Source organism: Danio rerio, chromosome 3, assembly GCF_049306965.1.
Source record: "Danio rerio strain Tuebingen ecotype United States chromosome 3, GRCz12tu, whole genome shotgun sequence".
NCBI lineage: Eukaryota > Metazoa > Chordata > Actinopteri > Cypriniformes > Danionidae > Danio > Danio rerio.
Genome location: NC_133178.1, coordinates 8,954,048 through 8,978,217, shown reverse-complemented (window position 1 = coordinate 8,978,217; position 24,170 = coordinate 8,954,048). Strand labels below are relative to the sequence as shown.

At 37.4% G+C, this 24,170-nt stretch overlaps 1 protein-coding gene and 1 long non-coding RNA gene across 5 annotated transcripts in view; one reads left to right on the top strand and one right to left on the bottom strand.

Annotated features, from left to right (window-relative positions):
* LOC141381140 (uncharacterized) overlaps window positions 1-24,170 on the bottom strand; it is a 693,969-nt gene that overhangs the window by 604,482 nt on the left and 65,317 nt on the right. The gene's annotated exons all lie outside the window — the stretch shown is intronic.
* The window catches only part of elac2 (elaC ribonuclease Z 2), a 48,406-nt gene that overhangs the window by 5,518 nt on the left and 18,718 nt on the right, over window positions 1-24,170 (top strand). For 2 of the 4 annotated variants that reach the window (XM_073940054.1, NM_001256204.1), the window contains 15 exon segments: window positions 757-827; window positions 3,024-3,088; window positions 3,667-3,724; window positions 3,831-3,899; window positions 5,113-5,250; window positions 6,045-6,097; window positions 6,314-6,372; window positions 8,950-9,022; window positions 9,670-9,782; window positions 9,885-9,983; window positions 11,420-11,558; window positions 16,038-16,123; window positions 18,707-18,828; window positions 20,053-20,143; window positions 22,417-22,555. In XM_073940054.1, the coding sequence (XP_073796155.1) occupies window positions 757-827; window positions 3,024-3,088; window positions 3,667-3,724; window positions 3,831-3,899; window positions 5,113-5,250; window positions 6,045-6,097; window positions 6,314-6,372; window positions 8,950-9,022; window positions 9,670-9,782; window positions 9,885-9,983; window positions 11,420-11,558; window positions 16,038-16,123; window positions 18,707-18,828; window positions 20,053-20,143; window positions 22,417-22,555 (1,375 nt within the window). 4 annotated transcript variants of the gene reach the window in all.

Here is a 24,170-nt window from a genome sequence, read left to right as displayed (position 1 = left end):
CATGCACACCAGAGATTGAACAGAAATTATTTGGAGAGGATAAATCAAAACAACTGGCTAAGATACCGTTATCAATTAATACTGTCAAACGATGCATTGCAACAATGTCAGAAGACGTGAGGGATCAGCTTTGTGCACGACTATGATATGCGTCTTGCCCTGTCAAACATCTCTCCACAAATTATTACTCTCTGCCAGCAGCAATCCTCACACTGATTGATAAAGCATAACAAATAACATGCAAGTGTTAAATTGTAATAGCCTATATTATTTTCCCCTTATTCACCAATCAGTGTGAATAATGCGATTTTTGTTAGTGAATTTAATTTAGGGCCAATTTAAAGGCCAAAGGCTTACGTTTTATGTTATGTTTTGCTTTTATAATTTACATTAGACTATTGTTTGTGCATAAACATATCTAGATATAGTAATAAACATACCGTTTGTTTGAAAACTATTTTTTTTGTCATCCTGCAAACTTGTATGAGCTAAAATATCCTTAAAGAGCCCTGAAACGCCCCTGTTCAGCAGGGTGTTTTTACCCCTCTAGTTTGGGAAAAGTCAGGAAAGTGGGTTCAGCTCTGTTTAGGTGGGAGTGTCGGGGGAGGGAAAGAGGAAAGGTGCATAAAATTTGTGTAAAAATGGGAGTTTTCGTTTGGGCATTCGCTGATTTTCACAGAGGCAAAACAAAGGCCTCTAATTAGCCACTTCTGTGCTCATATGGCATGTTTTCTGATGTGTTTTGTTTGTATCCAGGCTGAAAATTGCACGCTTGGACAACATCTTCCTCACCCGCATGAGCTGGGACACGGTCGGCGGTTTATCAGGTGAGAGAATTACTGATGCTATTTTGTGGCATTTCAAGTGTTTATTTCCCCAGTGCTAGAGAAATCAACATTATTTATTTATTTATTTATTTATTTATTAACTATATTAAAAAGATATAATAAAGGTCTTTGCACAGTAATAGTAGTCATTCACAGTTGAAGTCAGAATTATTAGCCCCAATTATAATTTTTTGGTGTTTTCTTTTAATATTTCACAAATTTTGTTTAATAGAGCAATGACATTTTCACAGTATGTCTGATAATATTTTTTCTTCTGGAGAAAGTCTTATTTGTTTTATTCCGGCTAGAATAAAAGCAGTTTGAAATTATTTTATGAACCATTTTAAGGTAAAAAAATATTAGCCACTTGTCTACAGAACAGCTCATCAATATACAATAACTTGCCTAATTACCCTAATTTGCCTTGTTAACCTAATTAACCTAGTTCAGCCTTTAAATGTCACTTTAAGCTGTATAGAAGTGTCTTGAAAAATATCTAGTCAAATATTATTGACTGTCATCATGGCAAAGATAAAATAAATCATTTATTAGAGATGAGTTATTAAACTATTATGTTTAGAGCTGTGTTGAAAAAAATCTACTCTCTGTTAAAAAGAAATTGGCGTGGAAATAAACAGGGGGCTAATAATTCGGGGGGGGGGGGCAATAATTCTGACTTCAACTATATATGGGAAAAATTTGTCATGTAAACAAACCTTGCACACTGAGTCTGTTGCATATTAATTAATCCATTACGAAAAAACAAAAGGAGGAATTAGAGTTCAGCTCATTATCAAAGAGCTCAGCTGTATTATCCCCAAATGCAGCATTTATTTTAGGAAATCAGTGGAATTTTGATGCATTGCTTGTGATGCTTTACACATTCACGTATGTAAACAAACCCTGAACAGAGACTGACAGCACCTACAGACATTATAATAGATGGTGGCCGTGCTGACGTGTCGAAGCAACAGGTCAGAAGTGGACCATGCTTTCTATTATAATGAATGTGGGCAGTACGTCAAATGTATGGACACACACACCCAAAACAGCAGCAGGGGAGTGGTGTGCCAGTCAGTGAATCCAGCATATTGGGGTTCTCAACTGTCTGACACATTCTGTCTTTTTTTATGCTCTGTGTTTGTTATCTTTAGCTCAAATGATGGCATTCTGTATTTAGCCTTCTGCTTGTTCGGTGGCTCTGAACTGTCAGAACACCTCTCAAAGTGCTTTTTCGGATGCAAAAAGCGAAACAAAACAAACCCGTTTAGAAATTTTTATGATGGACAAAAGTTTCAGAGGCAGTGTGTCAATATGACTGATGCATCGTTACATCAAATTTATTTTTTACATGTGTAAAATACAGATGAACATTTTGGATTCAAGCTTATTGCACACTGAATCCAAACTCAGGCACTCAAACCCCTCCACTACGATAAGGTGGCAGGTCATGGATGAGAAGTCAAGTATCAATCCAAGTATTTTTTGGTTTTATTCATGAATGAGGGAAGGATGGAACGTGAGATTGACAGGCGGATTGGTGCAGCAGTAATGCGGTCGATGTACTGGTTTGTTGTGGTAAAAAAGGAGCTGAGCCAAAAGACAAAGCTTTCAATTTACTGGTCAATCTACGTTCCTACTCTCACCTATGGTCATGAGCTTTAGGTCATGAACGAAAAGACAAGATCTCAGATACAAGCGGAAATAAGTTACAAGCGAAATTAGTTTTCTTTGCCGGGTGGCAGGGCGCACTCTTATGGATAGGGTGAGGAGCTCTGTCACCCGGGAGGAACTCGGAGTAGAGCCGCTGCTCCTCCATATCGAGAGAAGTCAGCTGAGGTGGCTTGAGCATTTGTTTCAGATGCCTCTTTGATGCCTACCTAGGGAGGTGTTCCAGGCCAGGAGGAGGCCTCGGGGAAGACCCAGGACATGCTGGAGGGACTGTGTCTCTTTGCTGGCCTGGGAATTCCTGGGGATCCCCTCGGAGGAGCTGGAAGAAGATTCTGGGGAGAGGGAAATCTGGGGTTCTCTCATGAGACTTCTTTCCTCGCGACCTGGCCCTGGAAAAGCAGAAGAAAATAAATGAATGATTGTAAAAATAAGTTAAATTAATCCAAGCAAAACAAATGGAGTTTTTACTTGCGCACGCCGTCTCCTGTACTCTATGTTTATGTAGTGTGCTTTTGTGTTTTACAGGCATGATTTTGACTCTCAAAGACACAGGAGTGCATCAGTGTGTGCTGTCTGGACCTCCACAACTGGTACCAGATACACACACAAACAACACACCATTACACATCTGCCTTTTGGCATCTTTGTGTCTTTCAGACAGGGTTCCCATGCTTCCCTAAAGTACAAGTTGAATAAAGGACGAATGCAAAGTACTTAAAAATAAGCATGTCCTTATAAATGCTTGAACTAAATCTGAAATTAAATTTGTTAATGGTTTTATTTCAACAATTAGACCCGATTGTCAAAACCAGAATGAAAAAACAGAGAATTTCTGAAATGTAATTCTTCTACAGTACCACTGACAAATTATGCACAATTTACTAATTTTCAGAAACTGCATTTGAATAACACCAGCATTCATTTTAAGAAATATTATTAAAGTTCTTTGAATGTGACTTCTCACAACGGTCAAAGATTTTAATGTCAATATTAGGTGCAAGTGAAATGTGAAGTGCAGTAAGGACTTTCGTAGTGTTACATATGCTGGGTATGAATGCTGCTTTAAAGTCCTTGAGTCTGCTGAAAGCATGGAAACCCTGCTCACACCAAAATAATAAAACTTAAACATAAAGGGGGGATCATAATGAATTCTTTTCTTCTGTTTCAGGACAGGTTTTTAAAAGCCATTAAAGTGTTTTCAGGACAGCTGGAAGACATTAAACTAGGTTACTAGTGCACTGTTATCTTTATTCTATCTGTGTGTATATTAGATTTCTGTATTCTCACAGCTGAGCTGATGTGATGTGTTTTTTTTGTCTTTCATTTTTACAGCTGTCAGGCCTTACACTGAGCCTCAGTATAAAGACGAAACCATGACCGTCAGCCAGATTCCTCTCTTCTGTGAGTCTCACCGTAGTTTTACAGCATTCTCAACATTTTAAAGGTGACCTATTATGCCCCTTCTTACAAGATGTAAAAGAAGTCTCTGATGTCCCGTGTGTGTGTGTGTGTGTGAGAGAGAATTTTTAGCTCAAACATCACAGATCATGTTTTAAACATCACAGATAACATTTGGGACCTAGTAACTCTGGCCACTCCCACCCGCAGTCTTCGTTCCTCATCTGCAATCTTGCTGTATCAGCCGCTTGTAAACTGAAGACTGTAGGTGGTCGTGCTTTTCCGTACAGTGCGCCTAAGCTATGGAACGTCCTACCCACCAACATCAGGAATGCTGTTTCTCTGGATTTTTTTAAGAAACTTCATAAGACTCACCTTTTTACCGTTGCTTTAACTTAGATTGATTATTTTTGTCATTTTTTTATCATCCAATTATATTGAATCATTCATATTTTATTGCGGTCGTTTTATTCTATTTTATTTTCTGACTGTTTTTATTGTTCTGCTTTGTTTGCCTTGTATGCCTGTTAGCGCTTTGGGACTGAGAAAAGCGCATTATAAATAAAATGTATTATTATTATTATTATTATTATACTCTTTAAATCTGACCCTTCTGAGGCTTTGATCCTAATTGGGCCATTTTGGTGACTGCGGCTTTAAATTTAAAGGAGATTGTGCTCTTTTCAAAAGAGGGCAGAGCTACAAATGCCTGTGTGTCAGCATAGTGGCAGATTAAAAAAACAAGACTAACATTTTTCAACATTTACAAAGCAGCGTTTGTATTCATCCAGGCAAAACTATTTGCTTTGCTCACAGTTAGAAGGTCGCTGGTTCGAGCCCCGGCTGGGTCAGTTGGCGTTTCTGTGTGGAGTTTGCATGTTCTTCCTGTGTTGCCGTGGGTTTCCCCTAAAGTCCAAACACATGCGCTATTGGTGAATTGAATAAGCTGAATTGGCCATATTGTATGAGTGTGTATGAGTGTTTCCCAGTACTGGATTGCTGCTGGAAGGGCATCTGCTATGTAAAACATTCCACTGTGGCTACCTTTAAAATTGAAACTAAGCCGAAGGAAAATCAATGAATGTATAGGCCTTTGCTAAATAACCACTGTGCAGGGGTTTTGTCTATTTCACCTAGACTCCAGTATCCAGCCAGCTGCACAGAATTTGAATTCCCACATGTAGCTGTGAGATCATCTTTGCTGTGTGTTTTTTAGCCGATCGGAAAGCTGAGTCTGGCAGGTGTTCTCCACGCAGCTTCAGTCCTCACAGCAGTCAGCAGGGGGCGCTCAGGATACTGGAGGATCAGGAGGAGAATCAAAGCATCCACACCAGGAGAAGATCAACCAGTCCAGGCAAGAGAAATACACTCATAGCACTAAACGCACTCACAGCCCTCACTTTACCAGCTGCTGCATGCAGAAGACCTATTTTAGCATATGGAGAGCTTCATGGCTTCAAATCATTTTAGTATACACACGCACACAAACACACATGTACACATGAACATACACAATGCCTATAGAAAATAATTTTCTATTATTAATATTACTATGTATTTATTATATATTTTTACTTGTGTTATTTATTTTTTATTATTTATTTGCATTCATGCATGTATTTATTTGGTTTATTTTTATTTGTTATTTTTTATTTTATTATTTTTACTATTATTATTATTATTATTATTGGTTGATAATTTTAAAGTACATTCAGTCTTTTTTATTTGTCTGTAATATAGCTAAATAATCACAATAAATGCATTCATGATGGTGATGATAACAATAACAACAAAGTGAAATATTTTTATTGCATCTGTACAATGTGCTTTGTTTGGGTCAGATTTAAAACATTTGCAATCATGTTTATTACAGATTGATGTTTTGTCTAATAATAATAATAAAGTGAGTGAGTTTGTTGTGTTTTATTGTGTTAATCTATTTTAAATACAGAGTTAAATAAATGTATTTTTTGCAATAATGTTATAATAATTAAGGGATAATTTTGGTTGCATTTAAAGATGATATAAATATCTTGAGATTTTCTAGTGCAGCAATCATTTACATGTTTGTATCTCATTTTTGGCACCCTTTGCATATAACATATGCAGTTTTGATGTGTGTCATTATTTTCATTTCTTTTTCCACAGAGGGTAAAGAAGTTACTAGAGATCCGTCTCTTGTGGTGGCTTATGTGTGTAAGGTGAGAAAAAACATCAAGTACAAAACTAAAAAAAAAAAAAAAATTCGATATTTAAATATTATATAAAAATTGTTATTAATATAAAAATTGATATCAATATAAAAGAAGAATCCAGCCACTAAATGACTGTAAATTATAGTAATGTTAATTTCATCAATCTTGTCACTCCTAAGGTATGCTTGTGCTCAAGTTTATTGTTTAATTTTTTTTTGTCAGTTACACTCCAGGACAGGAAACTTCCTGGTGATGAAAGCTAAAGAGATGGGCCTGCCGGTGTAAGTGATATTTATAAAAGATAAATATAGATAAAGATATCTATATAGGTATATATGCTGATATCTAATAAAGCCTGATTTATACTTCTGCGTCAGGTGACCGGCGTAACCCACGGCGCATGCAACGTGCGTGGCTGTGCATTTATACTTCTGCGCGCTGTCTCTGTTGGTCTGCATTAACACTTCCGAAACACTAGTTGGCAGTGAGGTGTAAATGTTCCTTTGTGTCGAGTTTCTTCACTGCTTTTTTGCTTTTCCTGAACACTTCCGGGATGTACAAGTGGCTCAAACTCGCTCATTTTGAGGCAGGAACCGGCGGACGTGCAACAACTTTAACTATGAGGTAAACACAAAACAAAACTTTCCATCCGGAGCTCCTTCACGGGACTCCACACTTGTAAACAATCCCTCGCGCCATTCGCGCGACTCTCGGTCCCGCCCAGACTCGTCAGCGCTACCAAGCCGACCAATCACAGAGCTTACGCGTCGTTGCGTCGTGTAGTTACATTTTTTGAGAGGTGCACGTCAGTGACGGCGACGGCGAAGGGCTATGTGTCAGCACCTCAGCATACGCCGGTGTTTGACGCAGAAGTATAAATCAGCCTTTACGCCGGTCACTTGACGCAGAAGTATAAATCAGCCTTAATTCAACATATTGTGATAACATGCACAATATTGATATCGTGGACATTTCAAAATACAGTGAATCATTATTATTTAAATTTTAACAGGGTGTCCAGAGGGCCTTAATTTTTTAAAAACAATATTTTAGGCCTGAAAAAGTCTGAAATTTACAGAAACATTATCTTGTAGGTCTTAGATAATTTTTCTATGTCCATTTAAAACTGTGCAGGTTAACTGATACCCATCCAATCACCAACAATCCATCTCAATAAAACTCTGTGTAACTCTATTTACCGTTCTTTAATTTTCTTCCTTACGACAACATTTGCTTAAATGTTCTCTGTGTATTTGTTGACCATATATGGTGAGGACACTGACCTGGGCGGACTGTTGAGCATATATTTAGTGTATTATATTACATTTTTAAAAGAAAAGTCATGTTGAGAGAATGTGTATGTATACAACTACTTTCGACATTTTAAAATATATGACTAAGTAATAGCTTATTTGATGTCCCTGCACAAGTTTTTGCAACCCGGGCTTATTGTGGAAACGTAGCCCTGCGGCTGTTTCTGCGGACCGCGATTTACGTCCCTGGAGGTACGTATTCGAACGGTTTTTGTTTTCACGGATCCGCGAGTGGCCGCTGTGCGCGCTTTTTCGCGTCTCGGGCGCGAACGGCGCGCGCGCTCCCGAGAGGCGCCCGAGACGCGAAAAAGCGCTGTTCTAGCGCGAAAAGCCGCCCTCCTCTTCCTCCTCCTCCTCCTCCTCCTCCTTCCCTTAACCCGAGCGACGGTTCACAAAAGCCGTCCAGAAAAAAAAAAAAAGCAAAAGCCCTCGTCTTTGATTTCGACCGTGTTTTCGGATCCCGCCGCGTTCTCACCCTTATTTTTCGAATTCCGTTTTTCGTCTTACCTGATTTCCGGAACCTGCTGTTCCCTGGACTCGATCCCGGTTGTCGTCCCCGCGGCTACGTTTCCAGAATGAGCTTGGGTTGAGTTTTTGAAATGTCATTCAAATGTTATAATGGTCTTAAAGTCTTAAATTTGACTTGATGAAACTATTTTTAGAGTTTTTCTTTTAAAGAATATTCATATTGTATGTGCATGAGGTGTTCATGACAGCACTAAATGCTTGAAGACTTGTTGTTATTTAGCTTACAGTGAATATTATGCTAATCTGGGCTACTGCATGCTAAAAACTATATACTGAAAAATCTGACTAGCTGTTGTAAGTTAACACTGTGCAATTATAATTAATGTTATTTAAATAAATTTAACTCTTTAAATACAAAAATTCATATATTAATTGTAGATGATGATGATATTTTAAATTGCATATTAAAATCATAGCCTTAATCTACTTACAACACAAGTTGTGATGGTGGTATTAAATCTAATTAATAACAATTAATATAATTCTGTATTATTTTTAAACTAACACTAATAAAATCTTACTAATGAGACTTCATTGTAAAGTGTCACCTATTGCATTTTATCATCCTTTTGCAATTTAATTTGGCTGAAATATGTGTTTACTACATACAGTTTATATATAATATTTACATACACAAGCAATACACCTTATTATTATTTTTATAATACCTTTTAAAGCAACCTTTTTTACAGCATAGGACAATATTAGGGTTTATGCCTCAATTAATTGCTAGGCAAGTTTATTTATATAGCACATTTCATACACAGTGGCAATTCAAAGTGCTTTACATAAACAGGAATAAAAGAGACAAGTGTAAGAAAATAAAAACAAATCATAAGAATTATAAAAATTAGAATAGAAAATAGATAAAAATGTGTTAAAATATGTTAGAAGATAACATAAGTTAACTGTAGATTTTTATCATTACATATTTATAATTGGATATTTATAATGGCAGCCAAGAAAATATCATGTCGTCATAAGCCTAAAATACATCTCTGATTTTCCTGTCTGCAGAGGAACAGCAGCCATCGGGCCCATAATCAAAGCTCTGAAATCTGGGAAGACTGTGACACATGAAGGAAAAGAGGTGACTCCACTGCAACTGAGATCTAATATCAAACATTTGCACTATTTCCATCTCCAAGGCTCATGTTTATTTCACAACTAGGTGCACTAATTGTCAGGGCCACTAGCCTAGTGGTTAAGTGCACTGACATATAGCATCATGGTGCTCACGGAGACCCGAGTTCGATTCCGGGTTCGAGGTCCTTTGTCGACCTTTCCCCTCTCTTTGTTCCCAATACATTCCTGTCTGCAACCTTCACTATCCTATCCAAATTAAAGGTGAAAAACTTAAATAATTACAAAAAAACAAGGTGCACTAATTGTTAATTGCATTGTTTTATTGTATATTAATTAACGTTTCTCAAGAATGTAAATGCACCCAAATTAGCCCAAAGGCTTGTTTCCATTGGTCGTCTTCTTTGCCAGATGTTATAAATCTGGGGTGTTGCTTCAACACACCTGCCAGGAGGTTTCTAGTATATCCAGCAAAAGCTTGATTTGCTGGTTCAGGTGTGTTTTGATTAGGGCTAAACCCTCCAGGACTGAGTTTAGACACCCCTGTTGTAAACCAATACAAATACCGAATTCAGATTATAAAGAAAATTCCAGTGTTGATCAGTGGGGAAGATCAGTGTCATTTTGTTGTTGAGTGTTCAGTGTGTGTTTCAGATCCGGCCGGAGGAGCTCTGCACACCCGCCGATCCCGGACCAGTCTTTATAGTCGTCGACTGTCCGTCAGAGGACTTCATAAAGCCGCTCTGCTCCAATCACATCTTGAAAAGGTCAGCTGTGGTCCAATGTTGAGCAATTTCAGGATGAGCTTCAAAACAGTCAGTCTTGATCGTGTCAGATCATCAGCAGTGAATGGTTTGATATTTCTGCAGGTTTCAGAGTGGCGGATCTGAGGACTCTGCTGCTCTCGTGGTGCACATGACTCCTGAAGCGGTGCTTAACACACAGGAGTACAGGAGCTGGATGGAGAGGTGCGCATAGTATGCACTGTGTGTCTCTGTGTTTGGTGTTTCTCTGTGTGTGTGTGTTTGTTTTGTTTGTGTGGTTGTTGTTTGTGCCTGTGTGTCTATGTTTGTGTGTACATGTGTGTTTGTGAATGCTTGCATGTTTGCGTCTCTGTGTCTGGTGAGTCTCTGTGCCTGTGTGTATTTTTGTGTATGATGAATGCTTGTATGTTTTGTGTCTGTGTATCTCTGTGTGTGTGCGCATTTGTGCATTTGGGTGTGTGTGTGTGTGCGTGCATGCTCGCGTGCAAAATTGTCGATTTGTGTCTGTGTGTGTTCAAGGTTTTTGCCCGTGTGTCCATTTTTGTGTGCTGAATTGTGTGTACATGTGTGTTTGTCCATGTTTGTCCATGCGTAAGTATCTATGTGTTTATTTTCTCTGTGTATGTATGTGTGTGCGTGTGCGTGCATGTGTGTTTGTTTGTTTGTGTGTGGTGTTAGTCTCTCTTTTTTGTGTGTGCACGTGTAGTTTTCCATGTTTGTTCGGGTTGTCTTGTGTGTGTCTTATTTTGTGTGTGCATGTATGTGTTTGGTGTTTCTGTGTCTGCTTATTGTGTGTGTATGTGCGCGTATTTGATTGTGCATGTGTGGATATGTTTGTGTATGTTTAGTGTTTGTGTCTCTGTGTTTATAGTGTGGGAGAGTGTTTGTCACTTTGTTTAGTGTTTGTGTGTGTGTGTGTTTGGTGTTTATGTCTCTCTGTTTATTGTGTAGGGATGTCAAAATTAATTGTTTCTTCGGTGCACCATGATGCAGATGCGGAAAATTCGATATCGGTTCAGTAAAAATCGTAACCAGCAGAAGCCCCTATTTCACTGTGATTGCGAGAATGAAAGTACTCCATTCCTCTCTCCCTTTCCCTCTCTCTCTCCTTCTCTCTCTCTCTCTCCTTCTCTCTCTCTCTCACACACACACACTCACTGTGGGCCCATTTGACCTGCTGGCGTGTCTTTTCCTCTCCTCTCGGCTGTTTTACATACTTCTGGATACAAACACGAGCGCGTACCTGCAGAGTTTTCTCCACCATGTCTATCATGAATCAGGTGGATCAGAAAGCAAGCAGGATATTTATATTTGTTTATATTAATTGCTATAAATCTTGGGTTGTTTAAAGGTACAGTTTATATATCTGACTGTTTGTATTAAATGCCAAAATTGCATTACAAATAGTATAAATATATTCATACATTTTATTACAAGAATTCTGCTGTTAAGAAAATAAAAATAAAATTAATAATAATAATAATAATAATAATAATAATAATAAAAATGTGTATGGAAAGCACCGTCAATGCACCATGATGATCCGAGATATCGAATTGAACCGAATCGATGGCATTATAATCATATCTGAACCGTGAGACCAGTGTAGGTTCACAGCTCTATTATTGTGTATGTTTCAGGTTTCCCAGCAGCACTGAGCACCTGCTGATGAATGAGCAGACGTTCACTCCACACAACGCACGCAGTCACAAACTCCAGACGCAGCTCAACCTCATTCATCCACACATCTTCCCTCAGCTCAAACTCTACAGGACTAAAGTACAAACACTGCTTTATTCATTCTTTATTTCTCAGTTTTATTAATCAAGACGTTTTGCCAAATCAATATTGACTATAGCTTCTGTTATTGACAAGTTAATATCATTTTAATATTTTTTTTTGTGTATTTATTTTGTTCTCTTTAGAGTATATTTGTTTATTTGTTTTTATTTATTAATATATATCTTTCTTATTTCTAATTTGTATGTTTTTGTTTGATAATAATTCATATTTCTTAGATCTTTCATTCGAACTTTAACCATTGACAATGGGGTTTTTTCTGTTTTATCTGTCATTTCAGTTGCATTTTTTTATTCTATTTCGGTACTGTCATGATTTTTATTTTATATATGAATTCAAATGCAAAACCCTCTTAATCCATCAGACCTATTTTTTTTATTTTTTATGAATAAGCATTTTCTGTCAGGCTCCTATAATTAGTTTGACCAGTTTCATTTTATAGGTAATGAAAAGGTTTCTAGCTGATAAATAAAATACTGTTTTTCATAAATGTCACTAAACAATTCTTTGGTCTTTAACAAGGTAAAATATATTTTGTGTCAAAACCAGCTAGATCCACGTCTGCTTTTTTAGGAAAAAACCTCTAAATCCACCTATTGGAGTAAGACAGTGTATTTAGTTGAAAATCACTAAAGATGCAATTAGAAATTATTTTACCAAACATAAAACACATACAAACTACCTAAAATTAAAAATACATCTGTCAGGTAAGTGGCGGTTCATTCCACTGTGGTAACCCCTGATAAACCAGCGACTAAGTAGAAGGAAAATGACTGAATGAAATCTGTCAAGTGCAATAATCATAGGCATTAAAAGTGACATTAGAGCTGCACGATTCTGGCTAAAATGAGAATCAAATTTTTTTTGTTGCTTAATATAAAGATCACGATTCTCTCACGATTCTGTAGATGTAAATAAAGCTTAATATGAGACTATGGTTTTTTCTCAAACATATGGTAAAACAACAATAATAATATTATGTTTAGGTCTACTGGTTTCTATAAATAATTCTATTCTACTTATAATAATTCTGATGTTGAATTATGTTTGAGATATAGGCGTATGCTTGCAATCTGTCATTGAGAACATTATTAGACCATTTAGTTCACTGGTAAAATCAACATTATATAGGCTCTCGTAGTTATACTGACACTGTAAACATTTATTTTCATGCACAGCTCTGGGTTTGCTATGAAAGAAAAAACATAAAATGCTTGCCGTAATCATAACTCTAAAATGCGATATGATTATTTAAATGATGTGCATGCTTTCGGTTTCATTTTCACTGCTAAGTGCTGTTCATACTTCGTGCGCGACTCCCAGACGATCACTCTGTGCCACAAACTGAATATCATTTATAACCTTATTACCTGTTACTCACAGCATAAGCAGGTTCTTTTCACTTAAGTAGGGCGCGTGCCCACACAGTCAGCTCACGTCACGTTTGATTTTCCGACCGTAAATACATCATATGAAGACAAAATGACATTTTTAGGTGAATTATACCTTATAAATACAGTATGTGACTCTTTTAACATCATTTGGAGGTGTCCATCTCGCTGAGCAACGTGTGTGAAACAATGTGAAGACTCGTGCAGCCGCCTTTGCTTCTCTCCTGAACTTGAAAATTTGATTGGCAGAATTGTAGAAATGCTGGATTAAGATCGTCTAGGGCAGGGGTGTCCAACCCTGTTCCTGGAGAGCCACCTTCCTGCAGATTTCAGTTGCAGCCCATATCAAACACACCTGCCTGTAATTATCACGTGGTGTTCAGGTCCTAATTAATTGGTTCAGGTGTGTTTGATGTCGGTAGCAACTGAAATCTGCAGGAAGGTGGCTCTCCAGGAACAGGGTTGGCCATCCCCGGTCTAGGGGGTCGAATCGAGATTGCAATCTTTTTTCGATTAATTGTGCAGCTCTAAGTGACATTAATTTAATCTTAAGAATCTGTTGTCATTTCTGATATTTGGCATTTAGATTTAATACAAGTAGAACAATGTAAACATTGCAGACATTGTAAACTTAAAGATTCAAACAATGTGGTGTAAAAACATTATAAAACCTCAATATCTGAATTGGAGATCTGCGCGGGACTAAATTTTGAATCCCGCACCCGCCCGCACCCGCCAGGTTTTAGCCCGAACCCGACCGCTCTAGCTTATATTAACAATTTGTTGTCCCGCTGCCCGACCCGCCCCGTTTTTTGCCAGCCGCGACCGATCCCGCTAAAGAGCGGGGGAGAACAAAACCGAAAATCACCCATCTATACAGTCCAGACAGCCAAGCTGTCTGTATAAACACACACACACACAGCACCAAGCACACACACACAGACAAATCTCTCTTTCTCATGCGCGCACTAACACACACACAAGCACCAAGCAGACACACAGGCGTTTGCTGTTATATTAACTCAAAGGCTTGTAATACCATGTATCAAGTACCAATGTAATACCAAAAGGTTTTATATAAAGGTATATAAAAACTGAGTCGCGCCAGCTCCGGGCCGCAGCGCACATTACTCTCGAGCCGATTCCAGCGTGGATGCGGCAGCGTCGACTCGCCTACGGCAGCAGGAGCCGGGCCGAGTGGTAAGTCTCCGGCAGGCGAGGATCTAGCCGGAACTGGCCCGAGTGTATTTTGCTATCTGGGAAATCTCTCTCTCTCTCTCTCTCTCTCTCTCACTCTCTCTCACTCTCTCTCACTCTCATTCGCGCGCGCACACTAACATACACACACAAGCTCCAAGCGCACACACACAGGCAAAGCTCTCTCTCTCTCTCTCTCTCTCTCTCTCTCTCTCTCTCTCTCTCTCTCTCTCTCTCTCTCTCTCTCTCTCTCTCTCTCTCATTCGCATAGCAATATCGGCGATATTGCTAGACAGCCCGCTCCCGTCCCAAATTAAACCCGTTACCGACCACTCCCGCGATTTATTCAGAAATTTATTCCCGCGCCGCAGAAATCTGGTCGGGTCCTGCGGCGCCCGCGGGACAGCCACGGGAATGCAGACCTCTAATCTGAATTGTCCATTAATATAAAAAGCTGTTCAGATGTATGGGTATTATGAAGTAATATTTATTCATTTTCTTGTCGGCTTAGTCCCTTTATTAATCCGGGGTCGCCACAGCGGAATGAACCGCCAACTTATCCAGCGGATGCCCTTCTAGCCGCAACCCATCTCTGGGAAAATATGAAGTAATATAGATAATGTTTAGTTTTATACATTTATGTTTTAAAAAATAGCTTAAATTAGCAAATAAAACACAAGGTAGGTCAACTGATTAAACAGGGGATGCCTCTCAGACACTTTTTAAAAGCTGTCATTCATTCATTCTCAGTATACTCAAGCTCTTTGTCTCTTTTTAGTCTCTTGTTTGTCCTCAAGGCATCCACATGGGATAAAAGGCCGGCTTCTTAACTTCGTCTTTCGTGAAATCGAGTTGCCGTTTAATGTATAGTAAATCAGACTCATTCAAAGCAGCGTCGCTGCGCACAAAAACATTATGAATGCAATTTACACTTCCAACTGCACATTGTGTTTTCTTTTTCTTAAAATGCAGAGTTTTCAGGTAAGGGATGTTTTCTTCTGCCATTCACTGACAGTCAGACAGGCTGAATTCTAAATCGGAAGCGAAATAAAACTCTCTCCTCATATAAGCCGGTGTATCATCGCGCCACCACAAACATTTGATTCGCACCTTCTGATTGGTTCTCGGGATATAGCAGCTTTTGCTGTCGAAGGCAAGTGGCGTTTAGATGCTTTGAAGCAGAAATGTTTGTTGAACATGTAGTACGTGCCTAAAGCATTCACTTCATGTCATTAGCTCATTTTTGGTGGACGTGGTGTTTAGCGGCTTTTGATTCTGAACTTTTTATGTGTATTTTCTCAATTAATACTATATTTCTCTTATATTCAAAGGGGACTTATGGAAAGATCACTTTTGTAAGGGGTTTAAACACAGTTGTGCTTATTAACAATCTATTATTATAATAGTAAAAATGGTATTAATTGTGTTGTTTATGATCAGACTGGTTAAAAACAGTCTGCATAATCACTTTGATTGACATTCTCTTGTATGTGTCATTAGTGGAGGAAAGCCCCGCCTACTAGTGACAATCTTCCCCTCATTAGCATAGGGCATTAATCTTGTTTTTGAACATGCCACTATGCTGACACACAGGCATTTGTAGCTCCTCCTTCTTTTGAAAAGAGCACAATCTCATTTGAACTTAAAGCGACAGTCACCAAAATGGCCCAATTACGATTGGAGAGTTATAAAACATTTTTGTGTGGTATTTTGAGCTGAAACTTAACATACACACTCTAGGGACATCACAGACGCGTTTGACATCTTGTAAAAAGAAGCATTATAGGTTCATTTTAAATCATATGCAAGTAAAGGTATGTTGGTTATCACTCACTACTTGTGTTATGTTATTTTTTTATATTTTTTGTAGGATCCGCCGGCTTCTCTGCATGTTCCTAATGTCAGAGCCGAGTGTCTGCTCAAGTTTCAGCTTCGGCCCAAACTGGAGTGGCAGAGGTCAGTTCAGGTCATTCATTTACACTCGCTTCTCCTAGAATGAGCATTTTAACTGTCCTCGTATACATAGTTAGTATTTTACTAGTTTTTTCCAAGAGACTAAGGCCCAATCCTAATTCTATTTTTGTACCCCTACCCCTTCCCCTTGGCCCTTACAACCGAGGGTTAAGGGGACGGGCTTTACCTCTAAGCATTGGGTTAGCACTACAGCACCTGCAAATGTCATCATACGTCCTCACGATCGCTTGCTTCATATGAGATTAGATGATCGTGACTGCTGTAGTTATTCCAGTTGTGTTATTATTTTGGTATTTATCTTCAGGAAATCACTGAAGGCATATATCATGTTATCATGTTATCATAATGATATAATGTGCCAATTAGATCGTAACTTTACCTTTTACACCACCACAAACAACATTAACTTGTAGCAGACATTGTAAAAAGCTCATTCTCAGCCACTAGACTTTTCTGTCAGGATATTTGAGTGTCATCGAGTGCCAGAATGTTGTGGGACTGCTATAGCTGACTTGTTCCAGCCCAAACGCTCCAAAACCCACCGAAATGCAAAAAAACCCGCCCAGTCATGTTGAAAACACATTAGAGGGGGCGGGCAGTACGTTGCAAAACCGCTAAAATGTTCTATACCTGCCTATGTCATTTCACACCCACCCAATCTTGTTCAAAACCGTCCAATCTGGCAACACTGGCTGTAAAGGAGTTGTTATTATTGTGGATTATAGATCGCACAATCGTGTTCAAAACCGCCCAATCTGGCAACACTGGCTGTACAGGAGTTGTTATTATTGTGGATTATAGATCGCACAATCGTGTTCAAAACCACCCAATCTGGCAACACTGGCTGTAAAGGAGTTGTTATTATTGTGGATTATAGATCGCACAATCGTGTTCAAAACCGCCCAATCTGGCAACACTGGCTGTACAGGAGTTGTTATTATTGTGGATTATAGATCGCACAATCGTGTTCAAAACCGCCCAATCTGGCAACACTGGCTGTACAGGAGTTGTTATTATTGTGGATTATAGATCGCACAATCGTGTTCAAAACCGCCCAATCTGGCAACACTGGCTGTACAGGAGTTGTTATTATTGTGGATTATAGATCGCACAATCGTGTTCAAAACCGCCCAATCTGGCAACACTGGCTGTACAGGAGTTGTTATTATTGTGGATTATAGATCGCACAATCGTGTTCAAAACCGCCCAATCTGGCAACACTGGCTGTACAGGAGTTGTTATTATTGTGGATTATAGATCGCACAATCGTGTTCAAAACCGCCCAATCTGGCAACACTGGCTGTACAGGAGTTGTTATTATTGTGGATTATAGATCGCACAATCGTGTTCAAAACCGCCCAATCTGGCAACACTGGCTGTACAGGAGTTGTTATTATTGTGGATTATAGATCGCACAATCGTGTTCAAAACCGCCCAATCTGGCAACACTGGCTGTACAGGAGTTGTTATTATTGTGGATTATAGATCGCACAATCGTGTTCAAAACCGCCCAATCTGGCAACACTGGCTGTACAGGAGTTGTTATTATTGTGGATTATAGATCGCACAATCGTGTTCAAAACCGCCCAATCTGGCAACACTGGCTGTACAGGAGTTGTTATTATTGTGGATTATAGATCGCACAATCGTGTTCAAAACCGCCCAATCTGGCAACACTGGCTGTACAGGAGTTGTTATTATTGTCGATTATAGATCGCACAATCGTGTTCAAAACCACCCAATCTGGCAACACTGGCTGTACAGGAGTTGTTATTATTGTGGATTATAGATCGCACAATCGTGTTCAAAACCACCCAATCTGGCAACACTGGCTGTACAGGAGTTGTTATTATTGTGGATTATAGATCGCACAATAGTGTTCAAAACCGCCCAATCTGGCAACACTGGCTGTACAGGAGTTGTTATTATTGTGGATTATAGATCGCACAATCGTGTTCAAAACCGCCCAATCTGGCAACACTGGCTGTACAGGAGTTGTTATTATTGTGGATTATAGATAGCACAATCGTGTTCAAAACCGCCCAATCTGGCAACACTGGCTGTACAGGAGTTGTTATTATTGTGGATTATAGATCGCACAATCGTGTTCAAAACCGCCCAATCTGGCAACACTGGCTGTACAGGAGTTGTTATTATTGTGGATTATAGACGCAAAATTTATCTTTTTTTTTTTTTTTTTTTTTTTTTAAGCATGACGGTAAAACACGAACGCGGTAAATCTTTGTTCGAAGGGCTATTCGCCCCTTTCCCTTAGCCCTACACCTTCAAGCTGAAGAGAATTGGGACACCCTTACTTGAAGTGAATGCGCAAAACAAGGGGTAGGGCTAATGGGAAGGGCTAAGGGATAGAATTGGGATTGGGCCTAATATTCAGCCTAAATTTTTATTTAATGAATATAAATGTAAAGACTTAATTAGGTTAATTAGGCATGTCATTGGACAACAGTGGTTTATACTTTACTTTATTTATAGTATTTTTTTATGTGTATGCTTTTGTGTGATTTCATATTAAATGTGCGTTTGTGTGTGCATGTGCGCATGTAGAGACGCCATCCCATGCTGCGACTCTGAGGAGTTTGTGAAGGAAGCCGCTAAAGTGCCAAACTTTTTAGCGGAGGTTGAGGAGTGCAGGAAGTTCCAGACGGCTGCATCCGTCTCCACGTCTGGTGAGCTTTCTGTCCAATCACACACACACACACACACACACACACAGATGCAGAGAGAGAACGAGGGATGAAAGCGTACAGTTAGAAGAGCAGAGAGAGACAGAAACACTTCCACAGCTTGACACTTCATTTCCTCTGAGTAAAACTTTCTTCAGTCTCTGCTGTGTGTGTGTGTGTGTGTGTGTGTGTGTGTGTGTGTGTGTGCGCGTGTGTGCGCGTGTGTGCGCGTGTGTGCGCGTGTGTGCGCGTGTGTGTGTGTGTGTGTGTGTGTGTGTGTGTGTGTGTGTGTGTGCGCGTGTGTGTGCGTGTGTGTGTGTGTGTGTGTGTGTCAGACGCTGAGGAGGCGAATCTGTGTTACAAAAATGAGGAAACGGCCCATAGTAAAGATGAATTGCTTGATTCCAGTCTGTATGAATTAAAGCTTTAATAACTCTTTGTATTCTTAATTGATTTTGTGCTCTTATTGAGTGTTAATATGTTTTCATCCACATAAGTTATTTATTAAGCATTAGCAAGTAGTTAATTCATCATTTGTTAAGCATTAGCTCTAAGACCATAGTAAGCAGTTTATAAATACAGCTACAAATGCTTGTATAATTTAAATTAATCAAAAGTAAATCTTAAAGTTTTTTTGTCATATTTTATGTATTATTTATTGCTGTTGATGTCTTTTTATTGTTATATAAATCCTTTTATTATTGAAGTTATGTTATGAAGTGTTTGTACATTTGTTTTTTGCCTTGAAATAGTCAGAAAATCTGAAAACCTCTCTGCATGAATTTGTAGCTAAAATACTTTAAAATAAGGGTCTATTAGTTAATGTATTTACAAATAATTAGCTATACGTTTATTACTGTATTCATTCATCTTTGTTAACGTTAGTTAATGTTATTTGGGGTACATTTTACTTAATGTTATTTGACTAGTTGAGCTAACAAACTAGTTGATTAATAAATGATTTACAATAATAAATAAGTTGATTAAAAAATTCTTTACAAGATGATTCATACTTAATGTTAGTAAATGCATTAACTGATTGACTATTATTCGAAAGTGCTAGCAAATATTCAAATAACTAATTGTTTTTTAATGGTTATTTTGCTCTTATTGAGGGTGTGTAGGCTGATTTAATTGTGCTCTTTACTTTTTCTCTTTTTTATTATTATTATTTTTTTTACAATGTTTGTTTGTTTGTTTGTTTGTTTGTATTTTGTGCTGGTAAAGGTGAGAAGTTTCCAGAAATCGTGTTTTTGGGCACCGGCTCATCTTTGCCTATGAAGATCAGAAACGTCAGTGGAACTTTAGTGAACATCAGGTAATGTCACAACTTATGCTTATATATTTATTTTACACACTATTTTACGGAGAGAAGATTTTTTCAACACATTTCTAGACATAATAGTTTTAATAACCCATTTCTAATAAAAAAATTTGTTTTATCTTTGTCATGATGACAGTAGATACTATCATAATTAACATAATATTTGACTAGATATTTTTCAAGATACTAGTATTCAGCTTAAAGTGACATTTAAAGGCTTAACTAGGTTAACTAGGCAGGTTAGGGTAATTAGGCAAGCTATTGTATAATGATGGTTTGTTTGTAGACGATCGGAAACAAAATTAGCTTAATGGGGCTAATAATTTTGACCTAAAAAAGTTTTTAAAAAAAATTAAAAACTGCTTTTATTCTAGCCGAAATATAACAAATAAGACTTTATTTAGAATAAAGAATTTTATCAGACATACTGTGAAAATTTCCTTGATCTGTTAAACATCATTTGGGAAATATTTAAAAAAAGAAAGAAAAAAAAAATATACACACACACACACAAATACACACACACACACAAACAGTGTTTCCTCTAGGATTTTTTCCAGCTGTGGCAGCAGGCCTTTATTACACAGATCTACCAACAAACTGTGACGTTATTTCAATGACAAATGTCCTGAGTGCAGTATTACGAGTCGAGATCGCATTTATATAATAGCCTAAGAGCATGCAAATCTTTGCTTGCGCGCCAATTTCCTCTGCTCGTGCTCAACTTCTTGTACTCAAATAAACGCTGCTAAAATGCGATTTAGTGCGTTTATGGAACAAGCATGTCTCCAACATTTATTAAATTTGCTAGGAATATTTATAAATGTCTCTAATAGACCTACAGAGCGACATTAATGCGTTCTGAATTAAAGTGAAACGGCTATACGTCGAGTTTGCTGGCTTACGCATCACGCACCTGTCAGTCAGCCAGTCAGTCAGCACGTAACCTTAAAGGGTTAAACAAGTAGCGCACAGCACTACTATGGTTACACAAAAGTTTGTGCTGTTATAATTCACTTATCTTTTAATATGTTTTGGTGCAATTATTACCCGCTATAAAAAAAAAACACGACTGAATGTTTTGAATGAAAAGCTGTAATGTAGCTGTGGCGGGATCAATTTTGGCGTGGCGCCCCGCCATGGAAAAATGAATGTAGCGGAAACCATGTATATATTTATTTATTTAATTTATATTTTATTTAACTCATGTGTTTATTGTATTAATATTTTATATTATAAAAAATATTTATTATATATGTGGTCTCACATCAGTTGAAATCAGTTCTAATATTAAGCTGCTATAAAGTGCTTAAACTGTTGATTATTACTTAAAAACAGTTATAAACCAACAGAAATATTTCTGATTTTTATAAATGTATTTATCTAATAGTTATTTTTATCCTTGTTTTGTGTGATATTGTGTAATTTAAAAATAAAGAAAAGAATCATTTGCATAACTAATTTAGTATACAATTAGAAACAAAACATTGACAATTATTGTTATATGGAGGGCTTATAAATATTATCATCATATAGAGACATTATTATTATCTATGTAATAAGAGCACAAAGACATTTTTATTTAAAACTATTACCATTAGGGCTGAGCAATATGATAAAATGTATTGTTTTAACAAAATAAAGTCATTCTTTCTATAATTTTTGTGGTGTCACAAATAAATATTTATATATATATATATATATATATATATATATATATATATATATATATATATATATATATATATATATATATATACTGTATTAAAATGTAATGGGATGTAATGTAATATATATTATTATTTTTATGTTTGACCTGTAATCATGTATTTCTGAAAAGTGTTTTGTATTTTATTAATATTTGTTTTATATTTCTAACATTTTTTTAATCAAACATTTGCAATAAAACTGTAAATAAAGTGAGGAATATGATTACATATTAATGAATACATTTCTGAGTATATTAAAATGTAAAAATAAAAACTCCCTTACATGTGATCAACATAGTTCAATTATTAATTGATTGACTCTGCAGAAATGGTGCTATATTGTGATGCATTTCATTTGGAGGATACGAGATGACTGATATTGTGATATGAGATTTTTGCTCTTATGATATTGCACATACTGTTTTATAAAAGCAGAAGCAATATTATACATGGCCTTTTTCACTTTGTTTTAGTCTTTCCGATTCACGTTAGCAGCTGTGGTAAAATCTTGTTAATCTTGAGTGTTACTGCGGTAACGATTGCTCCTCTGTCCTCCAGCTCGTCTCAGTCTCTGCTGTTGGATTGTGGGGAGGGAACGTTCTCTCAGATGTGCCGACATTACGGAGACGATGTGGACGAGATGCTCTCCAAACTCTCCACCATCTTTGTGTCGCATCTTCACGCAGATCATCACACGGTGAGGCCATCACTAACAAATATCCACAAGCAATGCGTCTGTCTGCAACAAACACAGCACAACAGAAACACTAAAATGCCAGCCGTTCGTTTAAATACCAGCCACTGCACTCCTGACCAAATAGTAAGGGTTATAGTCTAATTAGTACACATTAAACCTCTTTAACATTATTAAAGTGCGCATGAACCAGAAGCTGCAACCATTTTTTTTTTGTACTATGACAGAGTTCCTAGAGAAACTGAATACTAAATGAGACAGTGGACATGACTTGTGTTTTTCTACTCTGAGCTGATTGGATGTAGTAAAGTAGGCATTTCATTCATGTAAACGATCTGCTGCTGTATTCAAAAGTATGGCAATAAATGTCACGTAAAATCTTGTTCAAACTTGCACTGGAGCCATTTAAACACTGTATAAAGCACATAATCAGTACCTGAGGTGATCATTGTCATATTAGTTTTTGCTGTTTTGCTGCAAAGTCTCAGAAATAGAAACAGTTTCTAAAATAGAATCTTTGCGCATCGCTTTTGAAGTGTCAACTATAGACAGTAGTAAAAAAAAAAACCTGAAGTGGATCAAAACCTTTCATCAAAGTTGTCCCGAAACTGTTCAACAAACATTCCATTTAAACAGCACTCTTCCAGCAGTTCCTCGCATCCAATATTTTGTTTGTCATGGGGGGCATGCAGGAAATGTTCCTGACTGAAAGTGAAAGTCCCAAACTCATACCCGTCAACATTGGGATGTGAAAATAAGGGATATGCCCACCATAATTAGGGACCCCCCCCTTTTTTTTAAAAATCCTCAAATTACTAAATCTGTTCATTTGAAGCTGTTTACTTAACTTGTTTACTTTACTTGTTTTAATTAATGGTAATATGGACAGTAATATGTTTTATTATTATTTACAAAAGAAAAAATAAATGGTAAACATCAGCAGCAAATACATTAGCAACAGTTCAGCTTATTAAAATAAATAGCTGTTATAATGAAATAGCTATCAAATCTCATTAGCTGTTTCTTCACTGTATAATGTACACATTCTGATTAAAGAGCAACAAATGAATTTATTTATCATTTATTTAGATTTTTTGTTTATTTGATTACATTAAATAACAGAGGTGTCACCTTAAAATAGCGCACATCTAACCTTATAATGAAAGCATTCGATTTTTATGCTCATTTAGGACGAAATTAGTTGTATTTGAAAAAAAAAAAACATTCACCAAGATCGACATCTTTAAATGTTGATATTATTATTAGTTTTGTGTATATCTGTTTAAACGCACCCAAAACCCAGACTTTTGCTTCGCTTCAAATCACGAGTACAGAATTCGTTTAGGAAACAGTGTCTATTTGTCACTATATCAGTCACGCACCGCTATATGACTGTTTTGAGGATTGCATATGAAGGGGAGACGGCACCTGTAATGAAAAGGAAAGGAAATCCTGTCATTTTTATATTTATTTCAAAGTGTTTCATCCCTAAACAAAGCCAAAGCATAAAACAGACCCGCATTTAAGAACAAGGGGCGGCCCCTGATGGTTTGGCGGTATGGGTTGAGTATAGGAAGGATTGTCTCTTTAAAGGGCCATGAAACCCCCTCGTTTCAGC